Source organism: Eptatretus burgeri, chromosome 4 (genome assembly GCF_056783735.1).
Source record: "Eptatretus burgeri isolate ZD-2024b chromosome 4, Ebu_testis_v1, whole genome shotgun sequence".
Taxonomy (NCBI): domain Eukaryota; kingdom Metazoa; phylum Chordata; class Myxini; order Myxiniformes; family Myxinidae; genus Eptatretus; species Eptatretus burgeri.
The window spans coordinates 67704322-67720044 of record NC_140964.1 but is presented as its reverse complement, the minus strand read 5'-3'; the positions used below and the strand labels follow the sequence as shown (position 1 = coordinate 67720044).

Sequence of the window (15723 nt, the reverse complement as noted above, 5' to 3'; positions counted from 1 at the left end):
AGGTACGCACTCCGAAACAGGAACCTCCTCCCACCGAAACTCTAATCGGCCCGGCACGGGACGTCCAAGGCCACTGGCTGGCGCCGTCCAGTCTAGCCTGAGGCTAGCCAGCCAGTCCCGGCCCAAAAGGGCGAGCCCCTCCCCTCGCACCACGAACCGTGAGAGCGCGACCCGCTGACCTTGATGGGCGACCAAGACGTGTGCCCTGGTAGCGCTTCACCGGTATACGTGTGCAATGCGAGGATAGACCTGAAAAGACGTAGACCGGGGAGTGCACGAGCGGTGCGCTCGCTTATGATTGACACCGCCGCTCCGGTCTGAACTCGAAACATGATCGGTGCCCCGATCACCTCGACCTCCATTGTCGTTGGTCTTGTCACCTTCGGACCAATTGAAAACAGGCTCAACATCGGCTGCATCTCCTGCTCCGGGCCGCCGGGATCGCTATGCCCAGGCTGCAGGACTCGACCCGGGGCGTAAAAATGTACGTCATGCACAAAACACCGTACCGGCAGTAGGTCTCGACCCGGGACGTTGGGGTCGCTTCGCACACTGCCATCCATGACCGTTATGATGGCCAATGACACCTGGCACACACCGTAGATGTCCCTGAGTGTTCAGACCGCCGTCCGACTGACCGCGTTGCAACGTTCGGTCACGACCCGCACCGAAGTCTGTGTGTGCGGCCGTTGGCGCTTGGTACACCGCGCGGACCTCCGGATCACCTGTTGCGCTCCGGCCAACGAAGCTCCGGACATCTCTCAGAGTCTGTGCGACGGCCGACGCCGCTTCTGAGTTGCATGTAATATCCTCGTCCTTTAGCCGTGGCATTGCAGAAACCATTCCCGAGACTTGCAAATCAGAAATAAAACGATCTCTGAGCCCGGCCGCTGTTCACTCGACGTGAATTTGCAGGCGCCGGCGAGATGCCTCACCCGTGCGGCGAAACTCGCGATTCGCTTCTTTTAAGCTGTGTTGGAATCCCTGGCGGTGTATTCTCGATTGACGGTTGGGTTGTGATGCACTCGGCATTGTCCCGCTGTTCCTTGTGAATGATCACAGAGTTTGAAAATGCACCTTGAACTACCATTCTTTTTCTCGGTTTGGATTATCCTCGTACATTTGCATGTGGTACGGAGTACTTTGAATTCCTCTTGCTTGTGATAGCTTTCAGTGATTAGATGCACTGGTACAGGCAGTCTGTTTTTGATGAAGCTTTTCTGTAATGGAGATGAGGAGCAGTTTACCTGCTGACATGCACAGCTGGCAAGAGAAGGCAGAGTCGACGAGATGGAACCAGGACCACCATCCTCCAGCACAGCCAGGCATGAATCGGCTGAGAGGTCCTTTTTACTGTTTGCCAAGGTAGCCGCTTTAGCAAACTCTTTTTACAAAATTTCAAAATAGAAGTACAAGGCGTGCGTAAAGCCCCAGAAGAAGAAGGTGGCAATCAGCTGGTTAACTGGGTTGATTTTATGGCTGCTGACATAACTCTCCATTACAGTGTCATCATATATTGCTGTCGATTCATGTTTGTTTTGGTAGTTGTACGATTTAATATCTGCACAATTTTATATTTGAATAATCGTTGTAAGGAGGCACATTCACAGTTATTATTTTATAAGCAGCCTGCAGCTGCTGATTGCATCATTGCTGGAATCGCGGCTGTGCCGCTGATGCAGTGCCCACTGTTTCAAGTAGACTGGTACTCATTTTGCCAACTTTGGAAGGATGACAAGCTGAGTCAACCCACCTGGTGTTATTTAATGGGTTCGACAGGGGCTCGATCTCAAGCTCCTAACATCTCAAGCCAGCCACGTTTAACTGTTAAGCCAACACCAGGCTTACATTCAATGTGATTTTGCTGTCTAATATGTCTCTTTCAGTGCTATGGGAACTTTGCCAGTAGTATATGCAAGAGGCATTAGTGCTGCAGCAGCAAACTGTTGCATTGAGTGCATAGTGAACCACTGTGCAATTATTTTATAAACATTGCAGACAATTAGACAATGCACTGGGTCTGTGTCACATTGTCCACAGGTCCGAGTCTGTTGGTGACGTATCTACAACGATTGTGGATGATAGTAGAACATCTGAGGACACCGAACTGATGCAGATAAAACAAAGTCTGAATAAGCTGCAGGAGGAACTGGGGCGTAGGTGTCCTTACATTGGAAACCAGGTAACCATTCTACGTTTTCAACGAAATCGGTATTTTGGTTGATCGACTCGTACATAGCCAAGACAGGACACAAGACATGACCCAATCGGCTGTTGTCATGTTTGTCATTGGGAGGCAAAATGATGGGTTGAACTTTCCAAACGAGGTGAAATCACACCAGTCAGGCATGAGAATGAAATGCGTACAAACTGTAACTGGGATGTTACGAGTGTGGAGTCATCCAAACTGAAGTTGAAACAGCAGTGACCTTGATGTATGTCCCTGCAATCAAAAGTGTAAACCAGATCATTCCTGATTATTAGACGACACAATTGTCCACAATGTTATGAATAATGTACAAGACGACATTCTACGCTGCATTAAGATAATGGTGCACACCAGCAGGAGATGCTTACCAATATTAAAACTGTGTATTGATGTTGCTACAGTTTTGTTTTCAAAAACACATTTGATTGAAGCCCTGCATTTGAAATGCTTTAACTCTGCTTACTATTCCCAACCCTCTCTCCGTCTTTCACCAACACGACTCAGGGGGCAACCTCTGCACTGGTGGAACGCTTGGTGCAGCAGAATTCTGATCTCACGGGATTCTTGACACGCCTCATGGAGGAGAAAGACAACCTGCGTCGCAATGCTGTGCGCCGCACTGTAAATGAACAACATGACCAGCATGGTTCTTTGGCCTCAACCCAGGTTTGGCAAAAAAAGTGAATTTGGCTGCTGTGGAAGAGGTTGAGGAAAGTGCCACGTGTAATTGGCTCGAGGTGTGAATGATACGTTTGCCTTGCAGAGCCAAGCAATTGCACGTGAGGAGTGGCTCAAGGACAAGTTGGCCATGCAGCATGCACTGCAGGAATCGGAGGCACAGATTGCTCAGTTCCGATCCCAGCTCCACCGCAGCACGCTCCGCAGGGACGCGCCAGACCATGACAACGCGAGTACCAAGGTGAGAACCTGTGCTGTTCGATCTGACTTTTCCATTGCTATTACTGACAGGTAATAATCATGCCAAACTTATCCTCGACAGCTGCAGAAGATGTACGTGAAATACCTTCGGGCAGAAAGCTTCCGGAAGGCCCTCATCTACCAAAAAAAATACCTGTTGCTGCTGCTTGGTGGATTTCAAGATTGCGAACAGGCGACACTGGCACTCATCGCTCGGATGGGAGCATTTCCCACGCCAGAACCACAGCCCCCACGGACACACTCTCGGGCCTTCTCTCGTTTCCGTTCTGCAGCACGTGTCGTCATTGCTGTTGCACGGTTTGTCATAGTCTTTATGCCTCCTCCCCATGTTCTCGGCACTTTTTGGATTTTTGGTACTCGTCTCCCTCACAATCTGGTTCCCCTTTAATCTCTTGTGCCTTTTAACCTTCTGTTGTGACCCTTCACTCTTTCTTGCTTCCATTTTGTCCCCTTTGCCAATGTGACACTACTGTTCCTCATTTCCAACCTTTGAATTTCACTTCTTTGTCATTGTTTTTATATTTTTGTCATATTTTTAAATATTTTTCATTTCCTACAATCTCCAAATTTTATTTTTAACAGGAAAAGGGTTACAATGAAAAACGTTTCTCCACATAAACACAATAACCCAGAGGAACTCAAACCTTTTCTCACTTGATGCCAGCGATGTATATGGCTCCCACCTTATCCTATTAGATTACGGTTCTTGGTACGTAAATGGCAGCGACTGAGCAGGTCCACGGCCTTCTCCAGAGGACAGGTCAACGGCTTGGAGCAGTCACCAGGTGGACAGAACACACACACACACACACACACACACACACACACACACACACACACACACACACACACACACACCTCTCAGAATTGTACTTCATACATGTAAGCAAAGTGGGTCCATGTGAAGCGATTAGGTGAATACATTTGTGTTGTGGGTCTTTACAGTACCTCAACTGGCTCCCGCACACTTGCATGTCATGAACTCTCCACCGACGCGTGTTCGCCCATCTCCCCACTCAGCGGCTCACACCTTAGCAAGCAGCAAGCTGCCTTTGCAAGCTCATGGCAGGTGAGTCTTTGTTACCAGTCTCGTGAATTATATTTACCCTTGACAACCTAAGTGTACTTGGGGTAAACAGCTTGTTGAACTTCTTGTAAAAAAGACTCAACACAAAGATTTTTTAGGCCAAACAAATAAAACAAATACCACTGTCGTTTTAAAATACCTCAAATGGTAGTTTATCCACCGTGGAAAAAAAGAGGAGTTTTTTTGAACCTTTTGTCAAAACAAAGACAGAGGGCGATGGGTTAAGCCTGAAGCGTTAACTCCTCTTTTTTCACGGTGGATCAACTACCATTTGAGGAATATCAAAAGGTTAGTGGTGTTTGTTTTATTTGTTTTGCCTTCCTTTGCCGCCCACACAGACCGCTAATTTTGTGCCTTTTTAGGCCATCAAGGAGATTGTAGATGAGGACCGAGAGGAGGGGGGCTTTTTATTTTTTTCAGATGTGGTAATGCTGTTGCAGCTGTCAGGTTGTCGCAGTGTCCTGGTCCGAGTCCCGGCAGGCCGTGTCGACAGCGGCCGCAATGGGCAACTGGTTCAGTCGTCCCAAGCAAGATCATGCATATACTGCCATGATACCATGCATGCGGTTGGGACCACAGAGCCAGCCAATGCATTGCGATGATTTGGTGCCGCATGCCTAGTATCGAATTAAGGACCGGATGGAGCCGGTGAGGCATACGGCACGGTCTTGTTTTGAGAACATTGGTCACCTGTTACCAATTAGTTCTTGAACGGATGCGCCAAATTGCAATAAAAATCACAACCATCCGAATTCACCCCGAGACCAAGTGTCTATAATAACAAGTGTCAGTGTGTGTGTCTCCTCCATAACACCAAAACCATGAAACCTCACGGTCTGAAACTTTGCATGCATCCAAAGGGAACTCCCAAACCCCCTCCCCTATCCACCCCCTATGGACATCTCCAAGCGGTATCCACGTGTTGTATTAACATGCTGTTTTAATGTATCCCATTTTGCTCAATCCTGTACTCCCCTGCACCCCTTTTCTCCACAAGTCCCTCTACCAAACGCAAGCCTAGAGCACCCTCCCCTCATGCTTACCTCCTCCCAAACCCCCTCCCCATTTCCCCTTACCCCCCCCATCCTCTCCCTCTCATCCTCCTCACTCCCACCCCACCTCCCGGAGTGTTGCAAATGTTGCTTCATGTGTGAGCATCCATGCAGGCAGGCAGGCCTTTACCAGGTAGATAGCGTGGGTTTTAAATTCTCATACTCGGTTTTATATAGAACCCGACAGTTAAATAGAAAACCTTGCTGTTTGGGTACATTTTGTCACCCCTTGGTATGCTGCCTTCCCTTCCCCTCCCATCACGCTGCCTTATCTTACCCTCCTCTTACGCAGCCTTCCCTTACCTGCCCCTCATGCAGCTTTCCCTTCCCCTCCCCTCATGCTGCCTTCCTCTCCCCTCATGCTTCCCTCCCCTCACACTGCCTTCCCTTCCCATCCGCTCATACCGCCTTCCCCTCCCCTCATGCTGCCTTCCCTTCCCCTCCCCTCATGCTGCCTTCCCTTCCCCTCACGCTCGCTGCCTTCCCTTCCCCTACCCTCACGCTGCCTTCCCTTCCCCTCACTGCCTTCCCTTCTCTTCTCATGCCTGCTGCCTTCCCTTCCCCTCATGCTCGCTGTCTTCCCTTCCCCTCACGCTCGCTGCCTTCCCTTCCCCTCACGCTCGCTGCCTTCCCTTCCCCTCGCTGCCTTCCCTTCCCCTCGCTGCCTTCCCTTCCCCTCGCTGCCTTCCCTTCCCCTCGCTGCCTTCCCTTCCCCTCGCTGCCTTCCCTTCCCCTCGCTGCCTTCCCTTCCCCTCGCTGCCTTCCCTTCCCCTCGCTGCCTTCCCTTCCCCTCACACTGCCTTCCCTTCCCCTCGCTGCCTTCCCTTCCCCTCACACTGCCTTCCATTCCCCTCACACTGCCTTCCCTTATCCACACTACCTTCCCTTCAAACTGCCTTCCCCTCCCTTCATGCTGCCTTCCCTTCTCATCCCCCCACACTTACCTCCTCCCAACCCCCAGTCCACCCCCATGGACATATCCAGGCGGTATCTGCATGCTGATTTAGCATATCCCATTTCACTCAATCCTGCACTAATGCCAGCAGAACATGAACATGGACTACAAATGTAACTTGTAAGTCTCAACTACGAATGAAAAAAATCATGGGCAGAGTATAACGATTATGCAAGGAACTATATGTAGAGATAGATGCTACATATATGCAATGTGGGCTGTTAGAGTGACACAAAATTGTAAGCACGAAAGTTGGCTTGGTCTTCCATTCGTTTCCATGAGCCACTTATCACTGCACTGCCACGCAGGAGGGTGGCGTGAGCGGAAAGACCTCCTCGTTGAAGGTGGAGAGTAAGACTTCTCCGAACTGACCGGTTCAGCAGACAAAATGCCAGTGTGTGTGTCTGGTGGCCTGACAATAGCCTTTGGTGGTGTGGGCAGCATAATCGATTCCGATAGGGCGTGACCCGTTGTATCTCGTGAGACTTCTTGTTGTGAAACAGTTCCTTGGCTGGGTACAATGGAGCCAGGTGTGATCTGTGAAAGATGGTGGGGCGAGGTCGGCTCAGAATCGGACTCGGATCCTGAAGTTTATTCTCGGCCTCAAACAGGGCCGTACTGGGCCTGACCCACTCTTGTAGGCGCAACAAGATAGCAGTCGCATACTCGAACGCCATAGGTTTTGCTGCGAAGCTGTGAACTGGTAAACTTTCTGAGTTGGCACCATCCATAGTCACGAGAAATCTGTGTCACCATAAACTTGTCACGAGCTTTGCATTTGTCTCTGTTACCCTTGAGGAAAACGAGGTCACCAATGCAGAAACAGGGGTGGCAGTTGTGGTGCAATGGCCGCAAGATTTCGCCCGAGTGCTTGGGGCATGATTTTTCTTCCTGCTCATATTCTGATTGAAAATTAGCTGTCCAGCTGACATCTGTCACTGCTTGCCAGTGAGTTGGTCTCGTTGTGTCCAGACCTCTCTAGCGGAGAGGCCGTCTCTGCGTATACCCTGATTCATGTTGCTTGTCGCCAATGCTAAGGTAACTTCAGATATAGGGCCACCCTCTGGGGACACACGTAAGCATTCTAAGCCTCGCTCTTCAATAGCTTGTTCGGCCACTGAATTTTTGTTACAGTTTTTGGTTTGGCCGACCTGTAAGTGGATGCCATGTCTTTTCAATGTAGGATCGTTAACCAAGGTGACAAATCCGGGTGCAGGGTCGACCCGTATGGTAACGGGGATATCTTCCAGGAGGCGTAGCTCTGCACACATTGTAAGGATGGCGTTGCATAACTGGTTGTGTCTCTTGCTATCAATGAGCTTCGTACATGTTTGAGAGGACACGGTCTTTCGGAGGACGAAGATATGCTGGCGATACCTGCGCATTACATCTGTGGCCTATGATGCCCCGACAACAGTAGGTGGCTCCGTCGATGACGGGATGTGGATGCACAGGCAATGACCTTATCGACTAGCATTGGTGACATGACGAGGAGACGGCTTCAGTGGTTCTGTCAATGTCTAAGACAAAAAAATACCTGTTGAAGGCACGCTTAATTTGGTGTTTCGATGGGTGGTTGAACCTGATGTGAAAAGCGGTCAATAGTCCATCAACCACTGAGCGGGGGATCCTGATCCGTTCCTGAGGGGGCTGGAATGGTTAGTTATCTCTGACGACTCAGAGGCCATCATTAGCCACAGTCACTACTCAAAGGTACCTCTTCATGTCCACCACCTTTGTCAATTTTCTAGAAGGGTGAGTACCTTGGGTTTGGTGAGAATGGGTGCATCTGAGGTCAGAGCACTCCAGTTGAGTAGCATGCCAAGCGACGTGGCTCGGAAATGCCATTCTGGTTGTGCCGTCCAGTACTTCACCTACAGAGACACTGCACACGACGGAAGCCTCCATTTCTTCAATAAACTTGCATACTTGACAGCTTGCGTCCAAGACACTCTTGAGGATTGCAACTCCCAAAATCAGACGGAACGTTAGCGATACCATCAATATGTCTAGCCTGCACACAGTAACGGCTGGCAATGGACAGGAATGAAGTTACTCTGGAACTGGATGATAATTTGCCACGTATAAGCTTGTTGTACGCTTGAACACAGGGGCGACTGTCTGTCAACACTTGGGCACTGTGGTGAGATTGGACGATGAAAGGTGCGAAATGTCGGATGGCTGCTCCAATACACAGGGCCTCTACCTCGCAAGGCAGCCATGTGACCTGGTGCTTACGGAGTTTCGCGTTGAAGAACCCTGCTAGACGCAAGATGCCATCTCTGTGCGCATACATACTCTGTGCGCATCAAGATGCACATACATCTTGACAGATCCATCAGTGACAATCCACAGCACATCGTCAGGTCGAGGTGTAACAAGTCTTGCAATTCTTCAACGCATTCTGAGCTGATTTGAAGGCATGAAGTAACTCATCAGACCACACAAACTTCTCACATGAAGCTTTGCCCACAGTAGCCATGTCTAGAGGGTCAAGCAGGTCAGCATAGCCATGTAAGACTCGGCTGAGAATTTTGTATGCTCCCACAAATGACCGCAAAGCCCGAACAGTCGACGGGGGCTCCACTGCGGAGGGGCTCGCAACCTTGTGGGGGCTTGCGCTCAATGTTTCGTCACGCCATGTCCATCCCAGTACTGTGGTTGACCTTGGGAAAATAAGTCTTTGCCGCTGAAAGACGTAGGTTGTTCTTCTGCAATGCGACCAAGACTCGGCACCAGTTGTTAATTGCATTTTCAGGTGTATCACCTCCTATATAGAGATCAACAGCCTTCCTGTATAAGCTCCCCCAAGACCCAAGACATGAGCTCTTCTAAGCAAGTCTCAGAGCCGGGTATTCCCATCGCTGACCTCGTGTAGACACAGATTCCTTTATAAGGAGTAGCAACACCACAGTACTTCATGGCGTCATGAGATAATGGGACCTGGTAGATGGCCTTTTCAAGATCAGTGGTGATGATACATTGCCATCTTGCAATCTGTCGCAGTACACTGTCAACATTGGGCATCAGGGAGGGTTGGGGTTCACTGTAATGTGCTACCTCACCAAAGGATGTGACGAGTCTGTTCCCTCCACTTGGCTTCTTGATAAGAAAAGAAGGGTTTAGATACTCCACACGAACGTTGACGTGCTCGGGCTTAGCCACGATGCCTGCAGCTTCCAGTTCATCAAACCTCTCTTGCAGTGTGTCTAAATTACTCTTGTTATATTGAGGGAGTCTCCCCTTCCTCTGTGGCGGTAACGTTGGACCCATGTTGACAAAGGTTTCAATCTTGCTGCTTGCTCTGTTATATTTGGAAATCTGGGGATTAAACACGTTGTCAAGAGCCTTGTTGATTTGGTGGAACCGATCATGCAATTCAGTTGATAGGTAGTTATCAGGATCGACGGAAACACTGGCTGAGAACGGAGGAGCAGCAGCTAACCTGATAGTTGCACTTGGAGGAATGCAATCTCCGTATGTGTGTCTGGTTAAAAACGATCGCCCTTGCCTGGCAGACATGTTCGCCGTGATTGATCAGTATTGGAGAGTCAGTCTTGTTGGTAACGCGCACGGCCCTGCTGATGGAACGAGTTTCTTGAGGCTCAGGCCATGCATGTTCGGGTTTAACCAGGGTGTTAGCATGGCTGTCCAAACGTGGTTCTATCGCCCACATGGTATCTGGCTCAGTGCCGGTAGGAGTTTGTAGCTCAAGGTAATCCACAGGGAGGAGAACAGTTTTGCGAGGATAGCGCAATCGGAATGCTTGGGTGCGTCTGGCCAAGGGCGCTTTATTGTGTTCACTGCTCTGTGAGCCATACTCAACGGAGTCTACACCTTGAATGATGATTTGCCTCTTCAAGGGCCGCACGGCAATGTCGTTCGTAACTAAAAATGGATTACCAGCATGGACGTCTATGTCGAGTTGCTTGACGACCAAGACATCCAGTTGAAGCCCTAAGCCCCCTCTTGACAAGTCGCAATGTATCTCACTGATGGCATCAAGTGGGGTAACGCCGTCAGCCTGCCGAGCCATCTGAGAAGCTGGGTTGATTGGTAGATTGTAGGCCTTTGCTGCCAAGCACGGATCAAATTGGTTGTGGTCCTGGTGTCGAGTGTAAGAGCAACAGGATGGTGCTCGTTGAATGTGTTCAGTATCGGTGATTGGATGACATTCACTCCATGGGTGGAGGGAGGGCACTCAACACGGCAGGCTGAAAGATCACGATCATCAGACTCCCGTTCAGGGGCAATATACTCATCACTTGGTGCAGCCTCACGGCCATCACAATCATCAGCAGCAACTAGTCTGAATCGACCGAAGGCGTGTTTGTCAATATCAGGTAAGAAACGGCACTCTGCCAAATTGTGTGTGGTGAAGGATCGTCCAACTGTTTTACATAGAACACAAGATTTCTCCACAAATGCCTTCCTGATTATATCATGACCAGGTGTAGTATGCCTGGAGTTGAAGCCACTTGCAATGCGCATGGTCCTCGTGTCCTCGATTGTGCGCAGCTTGTCTTGGAGGGATGACAGGGCCTGTGATATTTCGGGCTTGAGTGAGGCTCGTGAGCGGTTGTAAAGTTCAGCACCCTATTTCTGCTTGAAAAGTTGAGGAAGAGAAGGGCTTATGAGCGATAGCCACAGATATACAACTGTGCTCTCAAGGGAAGGGGTCATATCCTCATCTGTGGCGATGGCTTCCCCGTGATGGGTGACTCCACAACCCACCATCAGGAGATTATCCTCAAAAAAGCAGTTAGCCACTGGAACAAGTCTTCTGGACGTTCATCATCCTCGAGCCTGATATTGGCCAGGTCCAAAAAACGAGCACCTGTTTTCTGAAATCCGAAATGCCGTCTTATCTTCTGCCAGATGTCTGCAACCGAAGTCGATGACTTGACAATGGAGTTGCGTGAGATGACTGGGCAGAAATTAGCAATCTGCCCGAGCATGAGGTCGAGGTGTGCATTCTTCTGAGCAGCTGTACGGCACTGTGTCTCAGGAACCTCTGCCAGGTCGTTGGCAAAACCCCTGTCTGGGTTTGTAGTTGTCTTCTTCAACCAGGTGACGTCCCCAAGGAAGGGGGCAAAGCTCGCGTCGAGCGATAAAATATATATGAGGTTGTGTCGCAGCTCTCGAAGGAAGTAATGGTTTCGTTTTTCGACAATTGCCATTGCTTAGGAGCCCGAATGAGAGCTGCCATGGCTTTGACCAAGCTACCAATACACTAAGCTGAGACACGCTATTCTGGTTGTTGTCGGCCACAACCACGCCTATATATACGGGTCACTAGGTCAGTGTCCCAGTCGTCTGGTTGTTCTGAGGCCGAGTCAAAGCCGCAACCGTGCTAGATAGTCGGGTAGTTAACAATGACGAATGTAAAACCTATTTTGATGTTGAGAGTAGCCAGATCTGGTTGAAATATTACTCTTGTGTGTAAGAGCTTGTCGAGGAATGGAACATACCGCTGCCACCACGCCAATAAGGTCGATAGATCAGGTTCTCCAACGAAGGTTTTTATTCAAGCCATGACACGCCGCCGTACCAGCCGGGATAATCCCCCATGTGCATGCGCGGAGCCGTACATGGTAAAACCACAACAATAATTATGGCGTTGTGGTTTTTACACACACACACACAAACACACACACACACACACACACACACACACACACACACACACACACACACACACACACACACACACACACTGGATGGTGGATGTCGTTTGTCTTTGCAAAAGCAACGCATATCGAATATCATGATTAAATCACCTCACGCTTACTTTGGGACATTTACTGCAGAGATAACTAAACTATGCTAAGCAATGTTACCTCCGATAAGTCATTTCCATAACAATATGGAACTGAATTGTGTGTGTATTGTGTATCCTTGTACAACTCCAGTTTGTTGTGTTTTTGTTTGTTTTTGGAAGAAGGCATTATGTATTGGGATTTTTTTATCCTCTGACAAAGTCTCTGGAGGCATGTTTTCGGGTTGTACGTCCGTACGTACGTACATCTGTGCTAATTTTCTCTGTTTTCCCTGCAACCGCTTATCTGATTGAGACAAAATTTTCACCATAGGTGCGACTACTCATGTGGAATATTTTAATGATAGTTATGACATCATAGGTCACATGGTGTGGCAGCCATGTTGGAAAAAAGTAAAAACTTTGGTCCTCTGCATCTCTGAAACCGCTCCAAGGAAAACATTTAAACTTAGGCCTTGGTCACATTTGCTCTACGGCGAGGATACGGCGGCCGTACGTCCTCTGAATTGACAGAAACGTGTGGCGGCCACAGACAAACTGAGGTGGTACCGGGAGGCCCTACGCCGTTTGGCTATATTTTACAGGCCGTAGGGTCGCCATGGAATTATAGCGCGGAGTTATAACTTTTTTTCATTTCTACGTTCGCCGTAGCAATTCGACAAGCCAAGCTATGACGTAGATGTGTTCCACGTCGACCGTACGTAGGGCGTACGGTGGGCTTGCGTTATTCGTGTGGCTGCCGTAAGCTCTTCTCAATGAAAAATGAATTTTCCCAACCCCCAAAAAATTACGGCGGCCGCACTATTTCCACGGTCGCCGTACGGTGGCTTTGCGGTCTGTGTGACTACCTGCGGGCAACGCAGGGTCGACGCACGGTTCCCCTACGCCCGCCGTGCACCTACGTACGGCCTCCGTGGCAGTCTGCGTCGACCGTGCGTCCACCCTGCGCTACCGCTAGAGATTGGAGTATAGATGTTTGCCGATACCGTGGTGGCCCCAGAATCTCAATTTAATTCGTTCCAGGAGGCTGTTCGGATTGCAAAAAGTTCGGATTCCAAATATATTTTCCCAATAAGAAAGAATGGAGTGAATTAATCCGTTCGTGGACCCAAAGAAACCCACTTTCAAGACACTTTAAACTGAAATTCCCCATGTTTAAGATCAAATAAGATGAGTAAATGACCTTCGGTGGCGGTGTATTGTATGTAAACTGGTACAATCACCACATCCAAAGGTCCGCACAAGCTCGTGCTCCGGCCTGGGTTCCGATCGCTCGCGCACTCTGCGAGAGCGCTGCCCCCAGGACAGCTCATCAAACATGATGCCCCCAGAACCACAATCACTTTCATCAAACGCATCAGGCTGACGTAATCAGGGATATTCCAAATTACAACTGGTTTTGCTGTGAAATTGAATCCTTGCCCGACAGTCCGTTACACCACGTGATTGGATTGCTTTTTTTGTTATTAATTAAAACGCAAGATGATTAAAAAAACAAACATCACAAATGAAGGTGAAAACACGAGGGTAAGGCCTGTCACATTTGGCTCGGCGCCCGGAGGGTCTACAAAATGTACGGCCACTGGCAATTATAAAGCGGCCGCAGTATTTCCACGGTCACACAATGTAGCAGTCACATATGTTTTTAGCAGCGTCTCGCGTTGCGAACGCTGCTCATCGAGAGCTCGGCGTTCTTCTTCTTCTTCTTCTTCTTCTTCTTCTTGTTCTTGTTCTTTTTCTTCTTCTTCTTCGTCTTCTTCTTCTTCTTCTTCTTCTTCTTCTTCTTCTTCTGCTTCTTCTTCTTCTTCTTCTTCTTCTTCTTCTTCTTCTTCTTCTTCTTCTTCTTCTTCTTCTTCTTCTTCTTCTTCTTCTTCTTCTTCTTCTTCTTCTTCTTCTTCTTCTTCTTCTTCTTCTTCTTCTTCTTCTTCTTCTTCTTCTTCTTCTTCTTGTTCTTGTTCTTTTTCTTGTGAAGACAAAACCTTAATCTCTCGGACTCAGCTCTTCTATATGCAAGATCCGGATCGCCTTAAATACTGAGCACATGTACACATCCTCACATAGACGGTGCCTTTTGAGAGCGTCTATCATGAACTTTTAAATATATTCGGACATTTGCTTTAAAGTTTCGAAAAGTTGATGTTACTATTTAAAGATTATTCCATTTATCGTATTGTAATTTCGTAAATACATTATATATTTCGTAAATACACGATATATCGTAAATATGAAAATACATTATGACAATTTCGCTATTGTCTTAATGAAGGCACGTGACAAAATATCGGAAGTTGTTGTTGTTGTTTTTTTTTTTTTAATTTGTATTTTTTTATTTTGCCGACATAACCTTTAGGTTTTGGACGCTGCTCTTGGACACATTTGTCCTTGTTATTTTTCGGGTAGCGACACGGCATATTTATAAATTGTGGAGACCGAAAACGTGGGTGTGCCGTACGGTGTTTGATTTGATGTCGCACGGTGACCTTAGGGCGTTCCTGCGGCGGCCATAGAATGTTGAAGGCAGACGCAAGGTGCCCGCAAGGCGACCGTAGGGGGACCCAAAGCCGAACATGCGGCCAGACAGACGGTAACGAATGGGTAAAAAAAAATTTTTTACCAGTTCTTTTGTTTCGGCTTGTCGAATTTCTACGGCGAACGTAGAAATGAAAAAAGTTATAACTCCGCGTTATAATTCCACGGCGACCTTACGACCTGTAAAATATAGCCAAACGGCGTAGTTTTGGCACTGAGCCAAAACTTTTCCCTGAGGCCACCTCAGTTTCTCTGCGGCCGCCGCACGTTTCTGTCAATTCAGAGGGCGTACGGCCGCCGTATCCTCGCCGTAGAGCAAATGTGACTGAGGCCTAAAGTATCGATCGACACACGAGAGATGCTTTCACGAGGACTTCCACCGACGAACTGAATGAACAAAGCGTGAAGATGCGGCTCGAACAGGTGGGGGAGACGCGTGAACAAACATTAACGCTACGTTGTGTTCGGTTTTTTAAAAATGTATTAGGTTTTTAGGGCAAAATTTTCTCGAAAATATTGTTCAGATTCCAATTTGTTCAAACAATGGGGTGTTCGGATTCTGGGGGCACCACGGTATATTATAGTTATAGTATATTCAGTTATATATATATATATACTGGTGTATTTTTATTTCAGTAAAAAAAAAGAACTTGTATATATACCCACTCGTTACCGTCCGTCTGGCCACACGTTCGCCTTTGAGCCCCCCTGCAGTCCCCCTGCGGTCACCTTGCATGCCTTGAAAATTATATGGCCGGCGCAGCGACGCCCTAGGTTCACCGTGCGACATCAAGTCAAAGACCGTACAGCACCCCCACGTTTTCGGTCTCCACAATTTATAAATTCGCCGTGCGGCTCCCCGAAAAATAAAAACATATGTGACTGCTACATTGTGTGACCGTGGAAATACTGTGGCCGCCGTATAATTGCTCATGGCCGCAGATTTTGGAGACCCCACGGCTGCCGTGGCAAATGTGACCTTGGCCTTAGCACATGTCAAGTACTCCCCATGGGAAACAATTGTGATCTTTTTTTTTTAATGTCACAGGTGGCTTCATTATGATATCATAATGGCATACGTCAAACGCTTTATCCGATCAGAATGAAAAAATTTGAGTCATCTAGGGATCAATTGTATGTGGGAAAAAATCGACGACGTCATCATTTACGTGG

At 48.3% G+C, this 15723-nt stretch overlaps 1 protein-coding gene across 6 annotated transcripts in view; it reads left to right on the top strand.

Moving 5' to 3' along the window:
* Positions 1–15723, top strand: part of AKAP9 (A-kinase anchoring protein 9) — a 172142-nt gene that overhangs the window by 148397 nt on the left and 8022 nt on the right. For all 6 annotated transcript variants that reach the window (XM_085878544.1, XM_085878542.1, XM_085878540.1 and 3 more), the window contains 6 exons: positions 2041–2182; positions 2714–2875; positions 2973–3128; positions 3210–3445; positions 3845–3933; positions 4094–4217. In XM_085878544.1, the coding sequence (XP_085734670.1) occupies positions 2041–2182; positions 2714–2875; positions 2973–3128; positions 3210–3445; positions 3845–3933; positions 4094–4217 (909 nt within the window). The remainder of the gene's footprint in view (positions 1–2040; positions 2183–2713; positions 2876–2972; positions 3129–3209; positions 3446–3844; positions 3934–4093; positions 4218–15723) is intronic.